This window comes from Heliangelus exortis, chromosome 11 (genome assembly GCF_036169615.1).
Source record: "Heliangelus exortis chromosome 11, bHelExo1.hap1, whole genome shotgun sequence".
NCBI lineage: Eukaryota > Metazoa > Chordata > Aves > Apodiformes > Trochilidae > Heliangelus > Heliangelus exortis.
In genome coordinates this window covers 17,794,965-17,811,780 of record NC_092432.1, presented here as the reverse complement: position 1 = coordinate 17,811,780, position 16,816 = coordinate 17,794,965, and the positions used below count along the sequence as shown (strand labels likewise).

Here is a 16,816-nt window from a genome sequence, read left to right as displayed (position 1 = left end):
GCCTGATTCTGAATTGAAAAATTCTTTTTAAGTCTTGCACTTTATTTTTTTATCATGATCTTGATTCCTAAAAACTGCTACAACCAATGGTACATTATCAGCTTGGGATTTCAAACTCCCAGGCATGGTAAAGCAACTGATTTTTCCACTCCATTTATGCTGATTTGAATTTTGAACTTCAGTGCTAACTCACCATTCTTATTATTTCATTTGGAAACCAACATGTGTTGTCCTTGAAAATTTAAGTGTTTTCTGTTGACTGAGAGCTGACTTCACAGAATAGTGTACACTAGGAAAAGGACCAAAAGCAATCCTGCATTAAAAGATCATTCCAATCCCCAAAATTTCCTGAAGGATAATGCTAAATGTTAGCTGGTGATTTAAATTTTATTCTAGACTACACAGTTAGAGCAGGCATACTTTCACGTACAGTACAGAAGATCACATTTCCTCTGTCTCCACTTAATCAGTTCAGAATCAGGCTTCTCTGCTTTTCAAAGGACTTGGCTGTGTGCAAGAATCTCTTGGAAATGACTGAAGTTCAAAAATATAGTAAGTGCAGTCTATATATTGTCTGACACTCTGGCACTGAAACAATCTTGATCTTGAGCTGCTTTTGCCCAAAAGACAACAGAACCTCATGGAAAAGATCCCCTTAAAACCCAGAAATCCCACTGCCCTCTATGCTAAGGGTACAAGAACAAAAAACCCTTTTGTTTCTTAATTAATGTTCTTCTCTCTTCCTGAGGCACAGCAGAAACTACAAATCACAATTAATTCAAAGTTCCAAATACAATTTTTTCTTTCAGCATTTCTTTTTAACCTCAGATTCAAAGATCTAAGGCTCTCACTTCCCTCAAAGGTGTAGCATGATCACACAGTCCTGCCATCTGCATAGAACAGGCTGTACACTTGAACCTCCTAGGATACACATTTGTCTGTATGAACTACAATGCATCTTACAGAATGAAAGTAATTTGATTCTTGACACCCTAATTAATGCCACTAGTTGAATTCCTGCAGCAGAAAAGCAATAAAACAAAAAGTTGCTTTTTTTTTTTCTTCTTACGCCCTTAATATACAAAGCCAGAAACTGCTACATTCCTGATCTGGTTTTAAGTAGAACAAACCAAGAGGGCAATTCCAAGAGATTCATAATGAGCAGAGTCCCTCTTGGCCTGACTGGTCACTAGTGCATGGCATCCTGGCATGAATTTTAAAAACCACTCCTACCACTGCACTCAGGCTTCCCAAAAGGTTCTCAAATCTTCATACTGTAACAGATTACTTCACCTGACAGTAGTTACTGTGATATGAAAACACAGTGGGGTTTGTTCCTTTTCTGGATTTTTTTATTTCAAGTAGCTAGTGGAACACTTCTTTGCAATTACCATGCATAGATGCTGGTAGATTTCTTTGAAAAGTTTAGTATTTTTTTGTCTCCATGCACATTTTTATCTAATCTTGGCTAAGATCAAGTGTAGTGTAGTAATTTTAACTTTTATATATTAACACAGAGAGAGCATCATGTATTTTAATGCTTCCATGACAAAATTGCATAATGAAGACTTGACATTCTTAGACTTACTTGCACAGTTAAAAGGAAAAAAATCAACATTTCAAAATGAGTTATTTCAATATTTTCCAGTCTCTCACTGCTAAAAATGCAGATATCTTTGAGGAAGCTTGTGCTATGTAAGTAAAGCAGAATGCCTTAGCCCTCACCTTTGTTAATATATCTCCCAAATTATGTAATTAGAAAGACTTTTTAATTACTTTTATACAATTCTGAGACAGTGTGAAGTCCATCTTCAACTTTCTAATACCCAAATGCACCAGATTAACTTCAGAGTGCATCTTTCTTTCAATAATGAATATTAAGAGGTAAGCAGGAAAAACACAATTCAGAGAAATGCAGCAACTCTTTCATTGTTTTGTCATAATTTCTTCTGAATTACTATTTTTTTTAATAAAATATTACCACAAAAAACAGCAACAAAAATATATAGACAGAAGGCCATGGTTACTGTCACACAATGGTATGGTGTAATATACTGCTATTCAAAGAAGGGACAACCTTTAGATGGTTCTTGTGCAACAATAATTTCACAGAAGATGGTATCACTTCAGTACCTGCACTTCAGGACATATTTTATATATTACATTTTCAGTATATTTCTCAAAATGCAGTGGATTAACTCAACTGACACTTTTTTCATTGTTTCAAAAAATTAAATTTCATGGAAAGTTAAATCTTCCTTCAGAACATGTTGGTTTTGCTGAAAACAAACAGACAGAGGGAAGAAAGTATCTCTATTTTGCTTCATTCCAGTGCTGAAACATTTTATTTAACTCTTGTTTTTTTATTTATTAATTTTTATTTCTAAATGCTAACAATATTACAATATTTGATACCTAAAAATGTTTTTTCTCTCTGGAAAATTTTCCTATTTGCCGTTTTTGTTCACATTCAGAATGAAAACAAAGAGCCAAAATGTTAACACTGCAAGACCTCAAAGGGACTCTTTCCTGAGACACACAGAGCAGAAACTTACAGAGTCACAAAGCAGATGATATTAAACATCCTCAAAAATGAAGCCAAATTTTATGTAAACACTGAGCTTCTGTTTGTTTACGACAACTTTGGCTCTAGTCAGTAATGTTAAAGTGTCTCATATACATTAAGGCCCATGAGAGATTAAAAAGGGCATTTTAAACTTTTGATTAAGAGTCAAGATCTAGACAAAGAAAGATGAACTGACTTTCTCACTGCTACACAGGAAAACTATGCAAGCCAGAAAGGCAGTTCTGCACCCCAGCCCTTCCTTCTGCACACCAGTTCCAGTGCCTGCAGCCACATCCCCACCAGTCCCAGCTCTCTCAGCTATCTGAGAACAGGGCCAAGAGCACTGCTCTGCCTTTCACCAGATTTGCTTTGCTGCATTATTTATAATTTTATTTCTTCAGTTGATCAAAGTAATGGACTAGATGCTGACTTTTTAGCTGTTTGGCAGCATCGTTGGAGGAACTTGAAATTATTTAGCAGATGTTCTGCAACAGAACTGGGGGCTTGTTTTGCTCTAATGAGATACAGTATTTGCTACAATGAAAGAAATTGCTTGTGGATTTGCTATAATGCATTTTACATACACTAGGTTAACATTTATATGGGAGTAGAAAAAAAATATATATATAGTAAAAGTCTATATTACTTTTCAGATCTGATGATGTCACCAGACTTATATTATATTTTTAAAAAAAGATCAGCCTCAACTTTTTGAGGTCTGTTTCTGTTTTTATACTTGATATTCACCTCAGCAGTGTAAGGGATCCAAACAGTTAGCTCTTTGTGATCTCCCTCTGGAGGGATCACTGCACCATTTCAGCAGAACCAACCAAAGTGAGTTGCACCTCTGTAATTTTAAGCCTCTGAACAAACCCATTCAGAAGCAGATCTTCTCTCCTTGCGGTCATATAAACAAATTTAATGCAGTTTCTCAGGCTCTTTCAAACTTAATTTTTAATTTGTGATGTTTGACTTTAAATTCAGAGTTATGTAGAATAATATGGAGAGCAAATTAACAAATTCACAAGTTGACTTTGTGGACAAATACCAGAGATTTGTATCTATCTGGGTGTAAGAGGGAGGACTAATTCAGAAAAACATTAGCAAGACGTGTCTCTCCTTTGTGAAAGACCTCAGACTGTAGCTTAGATATTTATTATGCGCCGTGCTTATAAAACTTCCAAGATGTCTAATGGAAACAGAGCACAATAGAAGCCAGTTCTGCTTTTCATTTTATATACTACCACTGGGAATCTCTTTCTTCTGATGTTCATCCATATTGTAAGCTTCTCTTTCACAGTGGGTAAGATTTTCCTTGCCTTGAAAATAGTAATTCATCATAAAAAGAAAGAATATCAAGCGTATATAAATGCCAGTCCAACTACTTATGCTGGCTAAATTGGCAAAATCTTTTTTATTTCCTTCATAACACTCAGCACTACCAAAAACTGCATTCAAAACAAGTAGATTACTCCAGAAACACAAGAATGCCTATATTTAAATAATAATGTGCAGCAGACACCCACGCTCTTATTAATAAGTAACCTAATTTTTTCTAGCAATGAGAGCTGTAAACTGTGCTCCTTTGAAATGCTGGGAGATGAAGTTGGAAGTTGGCAATCTGAAGGCTTTCAAAGGAATGCCACATTGAGAGACAGGCTAATACTTAATCCTTATGAACCCTCTGTAGTAGTTTATCTTTACAACCTCTCATCTGTCCCCCTCTCTGAAAGTCTTGCACTGTGGCTCCAGCCGAACACTGAGCTTGACAAATCTCAGTAGCAGCTTGAGCCTCAAGGACTAACCTTGCAAACTTTCATCTTACACTACAAAAGAAAAGATAAACTCTTCTCAATTGTTTCCCACAGAAAGAGGCTGCATCACAATAAGAAAGGCTTAAGCAAATGGCTATTCCTTCAGCCACAGGCTGAAAGTACAGCTATGACCAGTTAGCATGTTTCTAGGGACACACGTGTGTGATGCAGCAGTGATGCAGAATCATGTCTTAAACTTTACCACAGCTGTGGCTTAGGGACAGACCCTAGGGCAGCCCCTCCAGCAGTACCCCAGGCATCCCTGTAAACTGGTGGGCCTGCAATTACAGCCTTACCTGGGGGAGCTTGGGTTGTCTGGTTCAGGCAAAAATTGCTCACGTTTTAAGTGCCCTACACTAGGGTTAAACAATCAGCAAAAAGCCCCCTACTACTGAAACCCAGCATCAGCAGACCTGCCAGATCTGAAACCTAACATCTTCTGTACTTGACCAGGCTGCCTAAACTTTTCAGCTGGCCACAAATTATGGGCTTGTGAACTCACAGACCACTGCTATTGATAACCATGATCAAAGCTTCCAGCCCCACTTGCAGACTGACCCAACCCTCAATTGCGGAACTGATGAGTTAAAGCTAAAATGTTTATAAAGCTAATTGGCTAAAATCCACAAACTGTACTAAAAGCAGAACTTGAGTATCTATCTTTTCAGTATATGTAGGTGTTGGTTTCTAAAACCCATAGTATGAAATAGAAATTCTATTTAGAAAATAGATTTTTGCACCTAGTATTCCAGAAAGCAAAAGTGTAAGGTGTCCTGCTGGGTGTGCATAAGTAATTTTTGAGTACACAAATAGAAACTGTGAACATATATGTTTAGATTCTTATCTACTCCCACTGAAGTAAAAGGGATCATTCCTTTTCTATCCATTGATCATGAAATAGGATCAATATTAGCAAACCATAAATTAAAACTATCTTAATATTACACTCTTTCAACATGATGGAAAACACTTGGAAACAATGAGTCTCCCAAAAGAGACTGGAAACAGTGTTTTTACTAGGACCCCTTTTATAGTTCATTTCTCCAAGAGTTAATTCAGTGTTTGGAGGCTTTTTTGAACTAAGAACACGAACTATTTTGATCCTTCAGAACTGCTAATGTTTAAATTGTTCACCACTAATAATAAACATTTCATTTAGTAGTTAGGATTTTAATTGTTCAAGAACACATACAATAAAAAAAAAACAGACATTTGGGGATGAGGGGTGCTAGGAAGGAAGTAATTTGTTCTCTGAGATGGTCCTAAAACCCATTTCTTTGTGTACTTGTAATTCTTCACAGAATGAAGGAAAACTGATTCCCATGCTTATGTGCTAAAGCTTTCCAAGTTCCCACCTGTACACTCACCAGAATGGGGCCTGGAATCAGTGGAAGCTCTTTAAACCTTTGATCAGAGTAGGGACTGCAGGTGGACTCTCTAAACTGAGAGGAAAACTTGATGTTTTTGAAGAAACTGTGAAAATTTCTTGTGAATTCCTGAGCCTCCATGGAATTAGGTACATACCAATGCTCTGAATACAATGAAATCTGGAAATCTGCATCAAAGTTTTGCAGGATCAGACCTCAGTTTTGTTCACTTTTACTTACACGATAAATTTGCTTCTAAATGACCTCATCCAAAAGCCTCTGAAGTGAGCGGGAAAACTCCCACTAACCTCAACAATTCTTACACCATTATGACCTATAAAAATTCATATTTATATGGCCTTCCTTTAACTTCAGCAGCACCTTAAAGGGAGCTCCCCAGTCTGCTACATTTGGCACCACAGATGGACAATCACTCTTGACCGGAGTAGATTTTTTTGAATTTAAACACATGAAAATATCATGAAACTATTTTTAAAATTTTGAAATTAATAAATGAGTAACACAAACAATTTCCACACATAAACTGAGGCAAAGAAAGTAGCTTTTAAAATCTATGATAGCTTGATAATTATTTTTAATAGGGAGTCTCTTCCCTACCCTTTTCCTATTCCAGTAATGACTCTCTCCAGTTCTTGAGGCTCATCCAGTTGTCCATCTATAAATACCCAAATCTTCTTGCTCACAGCCCTTCCTCTTTACTCTCTTCCCCCTCCAAATAGCAAGCAGAAAAGTGGGGAAATGGGGGTATGCACAGTGAACCAGAAACATGACAACGTGCAGTGCATATGACCTATTACAGGGAAATAGTTGACTTCAGGTATTAGAGTATGGTCCCTGCTTAAAGTAGTACAGTTAAAAATATGCATGCATTATTATTTGCATTGTAACAAACTAGAGAATCCCAAGTTAAAGCCAGGTTCTGATATTTGTAAGCTAAGCTTCTTACAAATGCAAATCAAAACATGTATATTAATAAAATTATATAAGAAGAATAAATATAATGCCATGTGGAAGCTTTAGGTTTTCGTATATACAAGTATCTAAGCATATTTTCTTTATTAAAGCTTTCTATAGAAGTATTACATATTTCAGTAATACCCAGGATATTTACAATTTCCAGGTCAAGCTCCAAACAACAGATGTTCAGGAAGCAGATTTCTTGATGAAGTCAAAGAAATGCCTCAGATATTTTAGCACAGCCATACTATTAAAATATTGCAAACTTCCATCTGCTTTCTCTTGTGATCCATTCACAAATCATGAATGAATAAAGGAGGAAAAAGGGACATAGTATAAATGAACTACTACTACTGCATTTGAATAAATTTCAGTCTTATAAGGAGCAACACTACAAAGAGACTTCAGTTTCAAATGAAATAGAATTTTCAGTAATGTTTGAAAAATGGACACTGTATTGCCTTGATCCCAATTTCCAGAGTCCAAAGGAAATCAGAGCTCATCTTCCTGCAGAACCCAAGAGGAACTGTATGCCTATAGTGCTTCAGCTCCTGTCAATAATCTTAGGTTCATGCTTCAGGATGTCTTCTTAAACTGCTACTGGCTTACTGTTCAGCCTAATGTTACTCATTTGCTAAGTCACTGTTCCAGAAAGAGACAGAGATTGAGACTGATTCAATTTACAGGTAGCCCAACAGATAAGAGAAAAGGGCCAGCAAAGCTAATTGCAGTATGTTTCACGTGTTAACACACATGGTAGTTGAAGACAAGAAGCCATCAGCTCTTAGAATGCAAAACTTGACAATTTTTTCACTAGATTTTCCCAAATAATTTCCCACATCTCAAATAGTGTTAGAGCATAACCCTGAAGAAAAGAGAATGTGAAACGTACACGAGAATAGCAAATTGAAGGGAGTTGTATCAGCATAGTTGAGTAACACTTATTTTAATTGATAGGCATAGACTTGGTTTGTCGGAGGGAACTGAAACCAACTCATAGACAGTGGGGTTTTTTTTCTATAAACATACTACAAACAATGAAGAAAACAGGTTATAATAACCCCCTATTTTTTAATGAAATGTTAGAATGCCAATTCTGTTATTACCCATCATTCTGTTATTACCTCTCATCAGAGTGCACTGTTTGAATTGTAGCTGATTCTCAAATAAAAACACCACCTACTCATTACATTTCAAACCTCCCAAAACTGTCTCTTTGATGTTTCTGTCTGACTACAGCATTTCACATAAAACAGGAACGGCAATAGAAAGTCCTAAAAAATATAGTGTATGCTATTAAAGTACAAGTTTCAAGATTAACTAGTTTAAAAATAGAATAAAAGCAATCAAGAAGGTTTCTAACAGGTGGAGGCAAAAAAAAGCAAAGAAGTATGATCTGTTGTCATGAGAAACAGAAGACTTCAAGCAGCTGTCTCATTGAATATAATATCTCACAGCTGGATGAGCTGCAGCACAGCTGGGTTATTATATACTGTGTATATGTGCTAACATCTGTATGTTCACTGACTTGAAGTAACTTATTAGAGAAAGCATACATAAAACAGGAAGAATTTTTTCCTGTCCTTGAGTGAAAAAATTAGGTTGTCAAAGTATTGCTCAGAAAACTAAAGGAATGCTTGTTCAGCACAGCATACCCTAAGCTATAAGGAATTGCCAGTTACAAACCAGGAAAGGCCAAGAGTTCACAAACAGGGGCTACATTAACTTTGCTTCTCAGCAACTGCACTACTCTAGCCAAAAAACCACAGACATTCATTCAACACACACCAGGGTCTACCTTACTAATATCATGAAAGGATGAATTCTCTAATGATTCTAAACTGACATTCCACTTCCAGTTAACCTAAAAAGATAACACAAATATTATGTTACTCTGGATATGTCAAATTTCACTATGTTTTTAGAATAATTTTATGGTAAGATGTACTGAAGTCTAACAATAGACACTGAATGAATGCTTGCACTAATAACATGTGTAGAAACAATATGTACCTATAATTTATTATACACATATCTCACAATTCTAACAGAAGAAAAAAACAACCCACTAAACCACTGAAAACAAATAGGTTGGCCTAGAATATTCAGATTTGCAACACTACACAGCACCCAATTGACCACATTTATTTCTGGTCCCAAAAGTCACTGTAAAATTATCAGTGCATATTTGGTAGCTATACACTAACAGTCACATGTAATAACTTTGAACACCTAGAAATCTGCCAAGAGAAGTGCTAATTGTCACAAGTTTGATATTTATTTAGCAGACTTATAAGCATGCTCAAAAAGGGATGTCCTGAGGTTCTCTTGTGGTGAATGATTTCTGCTGAGCAACTGAATGGAAAATGTTCCACAAGACATCTTAATGATGAGACTTTAGAACTGAATATATGGTTTCCTCTCATGCCTACATGCCCTTCTCTGCACAAAACCCAAGCAAATAAGCCAAAACCTCCCAAACCCTGAAATATCAGCAAAAATACTGAAGTGCCTACAGCTGCTTGTTGAGGACCTGTAAGGCAGTGTCTGCACTGTTCTGTTAACTGCACTCATGATAACAGCCCTCTGCCTTCTGGGTTAATCCATTCCAGAAGTGCTTATTGCTACTTGTACCTCTCAGTACTAAACCAAGATTTTTAAAAGATCAATTAGGCTTTTCCTCCACTTTAGAATTACTTGTATCACGTTAATCAGAGTTCACTCATTCTTTAATGTCCTCAATCACCAGTGGACGAGAGGAGCTTCTTAGCAAATTAGTATCTTAAGTTAGGCCACTACTTTTTGATGTGTTACAAGAGGCTGTTGTGTCGTTCAAAATGACTAAAATCTGTTCTTATAATCTGACAGAAAAGAAAACCTCGAATAAATAAATGTAGCAGCCCTGCATCAAACTTTAGTCCACATCCTAATACCAAAATTAATTAATTTTAAATCATAAATGCCTCATATATGACACACAGTGCCAAAGTTGCCAGATTTGCTACACACCTGTGGAAGCTGCACATTTAATTTTCTTCAGAAGTTAGATGTTTCACAGCTGTACCTGGCAGATATCTGTAGCTAGAAGTCAGGTTACTAGAAATAATTTTACAGCAAAATAAACTCAGCAAGGATTTTACAGCATGCAAAACCAACCTCCACAGTGAGTTCTCTGAACATAACACAGGCTTCAGGATGGAGTGCTGACATCAAAGTCATCTTAGAGAAAGAGTACTTGAAGTCCAGGGTGAAACACACCTAGCACCTTTCAACCTCTTGCACGTCAATTTATTTTTAATCACTCCTTTTGGTGCCCATCAGCAGTTAGGTTTGGCAACAACAGTACTTGGGGGAGACTGGGGACCCATTTGCCCCCCCCCAGAAAATGTAGCATTAACATCAGTGTAATAAATGCTAGAGCTGCTTTCAGCTACAGGAATTTTTATCCCAGTTGAAGCTAGATTTGAACTTTCTTACAGGTTTTACAGTCAAGTCACTGTGATCTTTTCCCCCTGCCACAATTCCTCTCAAAACCTGCCCTTTAAGTCATGATGAGCTCTTGGTTCTCCAACATAAACTATTTTTTTTTTATTATTATTATTATTAAATACTTTAAAGCCAAAGGGTTTACAGCCCCTTTAATATGGCTTTTTTAATAAAGACAAAAATTTGTGTTGGAGCAGTAGCAGATAAAACAGGGTTTAGAAATGTGGCTGCATCGATCTGAACAAGGGAGAAATAAAAATGTGTATTTTGAAAAAAATAATAAATAATTACACTTAACTCACCATCAAGACAAGGCTGTAAATTATGGTTTAGCTGCTCTTATTGATCCAACATAAACATTAGAAGCAAGCTTTGTGCTATGCAGGGGAGGAAAAAAGAAATTATTATGGCATGTTTTAGATCCCCTGAGTCATCTTTCCTGGCAGAGGGCAGTGAGTCAAAGCTGCTGTGTAGGAAGCAAAGAGATGGAGGTGAGGTGAGCTGAGCTGGGTCAGCTTCACCTGTGTCTTGTCAATAACAGTTTGAAAATGTACCAAAGCCAATACATCTGAAGTCTTTAGGGCCATGTTGTAGAAGTTATGCTGTCCACAGAACATGCCTTCAGCCATGTGTCGCTGGGATACCAAGCTCTTTTTTTTCTGCCAAAGTGCAGAAAAACAAAAGTGCCAAAGATTTACAGTTCTGAATCTTCCTTTTAGACAACTTCACAAAGCTCAATGTGACTTCAATTAAAAGCATAGTATATACCGGGTGGTCATAATTTGACATGAGAGGCATAGCTCCACACATCTCACTATACCCAAAACAGATAAAACCAGAACTGACCATGGCTTTATTAGAAGCAAACATTGTTAGGTCAATTGGGAGTCAGATGTGAACCTATATGCATCTGCACTAACTTGCATTGAGCTGTAAAAATAGATAACATCACTTGTGGATCAAAGCTGCTCATCTAAAGGAAGTACAGAGAGCATGCTAAATACCCATGGAAATGTCCATTTCTGGGTATATGTGCTGGTTTTGGCTGGAATAGAGTTGTATTATAAGTAGACACTTACTGAAAGCACTGAAAGCCATATTCAAGAGGCACTTAAAAATATAGGTATATTCTTTTCCTCTGCTTTGTTCTTCTCAAATCTAGAAAGGATAAGTAGATAGGCCTATGTCTATAATTTTAAAATTTTAAGATGACAGCTGTTCCTGTACACAGAGGGGAGACATTGCACAGAACATGGTACAGAGCACACAGAGCCTGCTGGTGAATGAGTCAGCAGATAACAAAGTCATCACTGCACTCTCCTATCGTGATGCACAAGTGGTAGAATGACTTCAGAATAATAAAGACAGCTAGTCCACAGTATGCATACCTATTTCTCTATGCAGAAATCCTCTTTGGTCTTTTAAGTTTTGTAAAAAGTGACTTCTTAAAAATGTTAATTTAAAGCTATGACATGAAGTAAATTCTTCTGAATACAGACAGACCTATTTGAAGAATAAATATTTACCTCATAAATAATCAGAGATTGCAATATACCTGGCCCCAGCTCTTGTTTACAGAAAGGCAAACAAAATAAATAACTATTTCACAAAACTTGTTTCCAAAGAAAGGTTATAACCCTCAACTGACTTAAACTTTATCCTCTAAGTGCTAGTAATGGAGAGGGATGGGTACCACTACTAGAGCTGCTGCTGCTTTTTGTTCCAGGACAACCAGTTCAACACACAGCTGGTGAAACTGATAGCACAGGTAGCCCATCCCAACTATCAAACATACCTTTAGAAAACACAAATTAGGCAGTCAGAGAGTTCTGATATGAATGCATAAATATCACAAGTGTCATGTTAAGCTAGCATGAAAAAAAATAACTTCATTTACTGAAACAGAGCCATAATGAACCTTTGTCAAAAGTAAACGTATAAAAAGACAGTGTAGTAACTGAAATACTATTTCAACACTTAACAGCACCAGTGGTGTACCAGTCAAAGCAGGACTTAAATGCTTTCACTTCTGTAAAATATTATAAATATTGGTGGGAGATCTACTTGTATGCCCACGAATATATGCAGCAGACAAACAGAGCAAAACAAGCAAGACACAAAGGCTGATGGTTTCCACTGTGTAAAAATGACATTTGCCTTTCCAAAACAAAACATGCATAATAATGCAAAACAAAGTTGTACTCCCTTACCTTCTGCAAAAGGTTCCCATTCATAAAATCGACCCATAAATGGCTTGTTATTGTATGATGCACATTGCACCTCTCTAATATTTCTGCTGCTTTCAGGACACATCTGTTTAAATTAAAAAAAAAAAAAAAATAAAAGTCACAATCAACAGTAATGTTATTATTGCTTTCTTATCGAGTCACTTTAGAAGGTTAATGAGAGCATTAACAAATTCTAATGCAGATAAATGGTATTAACACCAGGAGACTCCTTTTCTTTAAAACAAGTAATAAAAAATATGCTTTTAAGTAACAGTATCAAAAGTGTCTCGAGAAAAAAATTAATTTGTGTAGTTCATGGAGCAACAGTTCCACAAAAAATCTTATTTTTAATTGAGTTATTTCCCTCAGCAAAAAGATGACACTTCAAGATAAACTCCATAAATTAGATCCAAATAATTTCCTTTCCACAACAGCTTCTCATTTTTCATTAATAATTTTCTGGGCTCAGATTCAGAAGAGTTTAAACACTTAACATAAATGCTTCCATAGCATATAAAAAGCTGGCCACAGCAGCATCTTATTCTCATCCTGTGCTTCAATAACATATTATCACTTTTTTAGCTTTTATTTCTACATACTGCTATTACAGTCATGGCATTACTTAGTGTTTTAACTCATGCCTTCAAATATGAGCTTCAGAATTCTCAAAGCTAAACAGTGGGAGGACCATACATACAAGTGCTTGCTTGCACACTCATACGTATTGTACCAGGGCACGTTCTGCAGACAGAAGTAACATCTTTTGTTAGGTCACCCACAATGCTTGCCTTTGGATGACAAGCCCTGTTTAGAAGTGAAGCAGATTCCAAAATTAGACACAAGTTAAATAATTAATTGTTCTGCCTGTATCTTCATACTACAGCAGTTACAGTGAAAAACTCTTCTGTGTGTGGGCACACACAAAGGGGTGAAAGATTTGTGAAAAAGGTGGGGGGTGGGGATGTTAATGAGAACAATCTCTGTGCACAGAGAAAACAGACAATCATTGGCCACAGATGCATTTTTTTTTCAGGTACCCTTTGGATTATCAAAGTGGCTATTAAAAACACTATTCAAGAACAGCTGAAAGCACATGAAGAATTTCACTGGAACAGCAGAATACTTTTTCTATAGGAGGCAGGTTTCAAGGGAAAACTAGAGACAATATTATATGAAAGCAGTGTGGCTAAATAACTTTTGGTTTTGAAGAGAGCAGCAAGAGAATTGGTAAGAAGAGCTCTTGTTGCAACTGCAGGTTACATCTCTTGTTTGTATAGGGGAACTATTGGTTGCCTTTGCAGTGAAACCCAGCCCACAAAAGGTCCCAGAGGAGTTCTTCCTTTGTATCCACCAACTCTAAGGAAGATGTTTGTAACTGGATCAGTGAGATGTCAAAGTCAAGAGTTTTCAAGTAGGTCATAAACTATACCAAAGACATGTCTGGTGGATGGTTCATGTTCACTTTATCATCTATTATGATCATGATAACAAATCTTCTAGAATAAACAATATTTCTGGCCAAACAGCCATCTGTATCTTGTTCGCCTACCCTTCTGAGATCTCCAAATACATGCAAATATTGTTTTCCTTAACAAAACCTTCTACTAATAAAAAATAAAACAAAACCCACACTGAACAAACAAACAAACAAAAAACAAACCCCCAAAAAACTAAAGCAACAACCAAACAAAAAAAGCTTTCCTGAAAATAGGACCATGAGCCACCAAACAACAGTGGGAGGTTGGGATCAAAAAGTCTCTAGTTTCTAGTGCCAAATGCAGAAAGCAAAGCTATCTTCCCACAACTGAAATACACATCCTTACATCTGTGACACAGCAATACAGCAATTCAGCCACAGCTAGGAACTTACCAACACTAGAAAGTTTACATTTTTCATGGGGTCTAGTTAGAGCACAAACCCTAAAGGTGAAGGGACAGAACATGAACTGGAATAAATTAAGGTCACTACACTAAATTACAGCAGAACAAAATCAGTTTGCACCAGCAAAGAATCCATCTTGGAGGATTTCTTTTTTGAATGCTTGTCCCTTTTTTCTGCCATATGTTTTCTGACAGTCTATTGTGAAGGTTTTTTGCTGTTTGTTTTTCCTTCTCTGAGCCCTGAGCTGGTGCTCTTGTCTACCAGCATTCCTGGCTCACAAACCGCTTCCTGTATACCCCGTTCCTACCAACATCGAATGAATAAAGAGATCAAAATATTTATTGCTGTCGCCAAAATTAGCGACAGATACACCATCTAAGATCATTTTTATAGAGATACAATTTCTGTTTTAAACTTACTGAAAGTTGCCCACAGAAAAGAGGTCCCGTTGCTCTAAAGCAGGAGAAAGGGCTGTCAAGCACACTAAACACAGAGTGGAACGTGCCGAAATCAGAAGGCAAACATGGTAATGTCCCTGGCACTTTAAGAAGTCCTAACTCAGCTGTCCTTCCTCCATTTCTTTCATCCAAGTTTAATTACAAAATAAACTTTTAAGTAAAAAGTTTAGACAAAGACTTGGTCTGCGAAAACTATTTGTTTTTCTCTTTATACTTTGTACAAGGTACAGCTAGTCAAACATACTCCAGTTCATCAATCGTCAAAAGATTTATACTACATTCTGTGTCAATAGTAGTAAACATCTATATACCATTTATTAACCCCATGTAAATTCTTACTGCACAGCTAAAGAAAATGATAGTTTTATACTATCTGCTGCTCAGCCTCACTGAGAATGAATTCTTTGAGCTTTTCTCTGAAGAGATAAGAATGTCAGCCACTTTCTCCTGGTCTCACTAGCTTTATAACACATCTTTGGACAGAAAATACTGTTATCACTAAGAGGAAGAAGCATGATCCTGTATAATCACAAGTGAAATATTAGCTGGGGGGTTCTGTTGATCATATTTTTTTTATTTATTCCCTGAGAGCATAGCCTATTTTTACAAGCTCATTTAATTACTATTTCTGTCACAAACACATATGCATGGACTATAAAAGCCCTAAAATGCCGCAAAGAGCATCTGGGATGAGAAGGAAATCCCAAAGAAAGCTCATATTTCCACTGTCTAATAGATGAGCCTTACAAAGGTTCTTTGCTTCCCAATTCACACACAGGGCTGGGAGATGCTGGAAGAAGGCTGAGGACAAAACCAGGCTTTCCCAGAGCACCACTCCCTGCAGCCCCTTGTCTGCATCATGCAGCAGGTCACACCTTGGCTTGGCTCCTGCTCTGTTCCAGGGTCTGCCCATGGCAGAGTCCCTACACCCTTGCTGGCCCTCTCCCAAACAACCAGGAATTTTGCTTTAAAAAGCAGGCATGTTGGCATGTTTACAGATGAAAAATGTTCCTGTGGCTAAGCCAGAGTACTAGGATTTAAACAACCTGGATCTCTTTTCAAAATCTTCCAGAGGCCTTTGGAATGAACTTTGCTAAACTATTTCACATTATGTGATTCTCCTTTGGTTCTCACTCAGCAACATGAGGGCATTAGGATTGTGCTGCCTGGTAGGGACTTGAAAACAAGGCTTTGGAAAGCAAAATGTTGACTTTGATTCATTGTTTTGCTAATGACAGATCTAGATTTTAATTTTTTCCTCAGTTTCATTTATGTTTTTTCCTTAGCGAGGGAGTTATTAAAAGATTTTCATAGAGATTTTGACATGGAACCAGGACCCCCTTTTTTGATGTTTGTGAAGAAAAGAAGCAAATCTCCTTTTTAAATCTGGTCTGTGGAGGCCAGGTCAGCAAACAAATGAACACTACATCTAACAAGATAAATATCAGACTTCATTGTGAAGAGACAGATATAAATTATCTACAAAGCTATACTCTATGCTCAGAGAGGTTTTAGTATTAATTATTCTTTCAGTTGTGTGCTATAAAATGAGAAACAGCATCTAGAATCCACAATAATAGGCTATTAGATGATGTCTCCCCTGCTTAAAATATGCTGCTTGGAAAAACCAGGGCTGTACATGAAGCATGCAGGACTTTATTCAGCTGAGCACCTTCAAAAGGCTGGACATTTTCACATGAAGCAAGACGCTTCCAAAGCTTCTTTCAGAGATACTTTCCATTGCTGCATTTTGATGTGGCTGTTTCAATGAATATGACATCTTGGCCAACTTTTCTTCCTGTACTTTCAGAATATGAAATTAACAGCAGCAGCACAGCACTGTATTGATGAGCCAAGGCAGTGCTAAAGACAAAACATTTTAGAAGTATCTCTTGGAGTTTTGGGACCTCAGGCCAAATTTCTTGAAATGCATCTTGCTTGCAGTCCACGGAAACTTTACACATTTGAAACAGGAGCTTTTTGTATGTCTCAATTTTATCTGAAATGTGTAGCTAGGAAAGTATTCTGAGGGACAGC

At 36.9% G+C, this 16,816-nt stretch overlaps 1 protein-coding gene across 3 annotated transcripts in view; it reads right to left on the bottom strand.

The window, feature by feature from the left end:
* The window catches only part of THSD4 (thrombospondin type 1 domain containing 4), a 288,268-nt gene that overhangs the window by 177,151 nt on the left and 94,301 nt on the right, over positions 1–16,816 (bottom strand). For all 3 annotated transcript variants that reach the window (XM_071755032.1, XM_071755030.1, XM_071755031.1), the window contains one exon: positions 12,422–12,524. In XM_071755032.1, the coding sequence (XP_071611133.1) occupies positions 12,422–12,524 (103 nt within the window). The remainder of the gene's footprint in view (positions 1–12,421; positions 12,525–16,816) is intronic.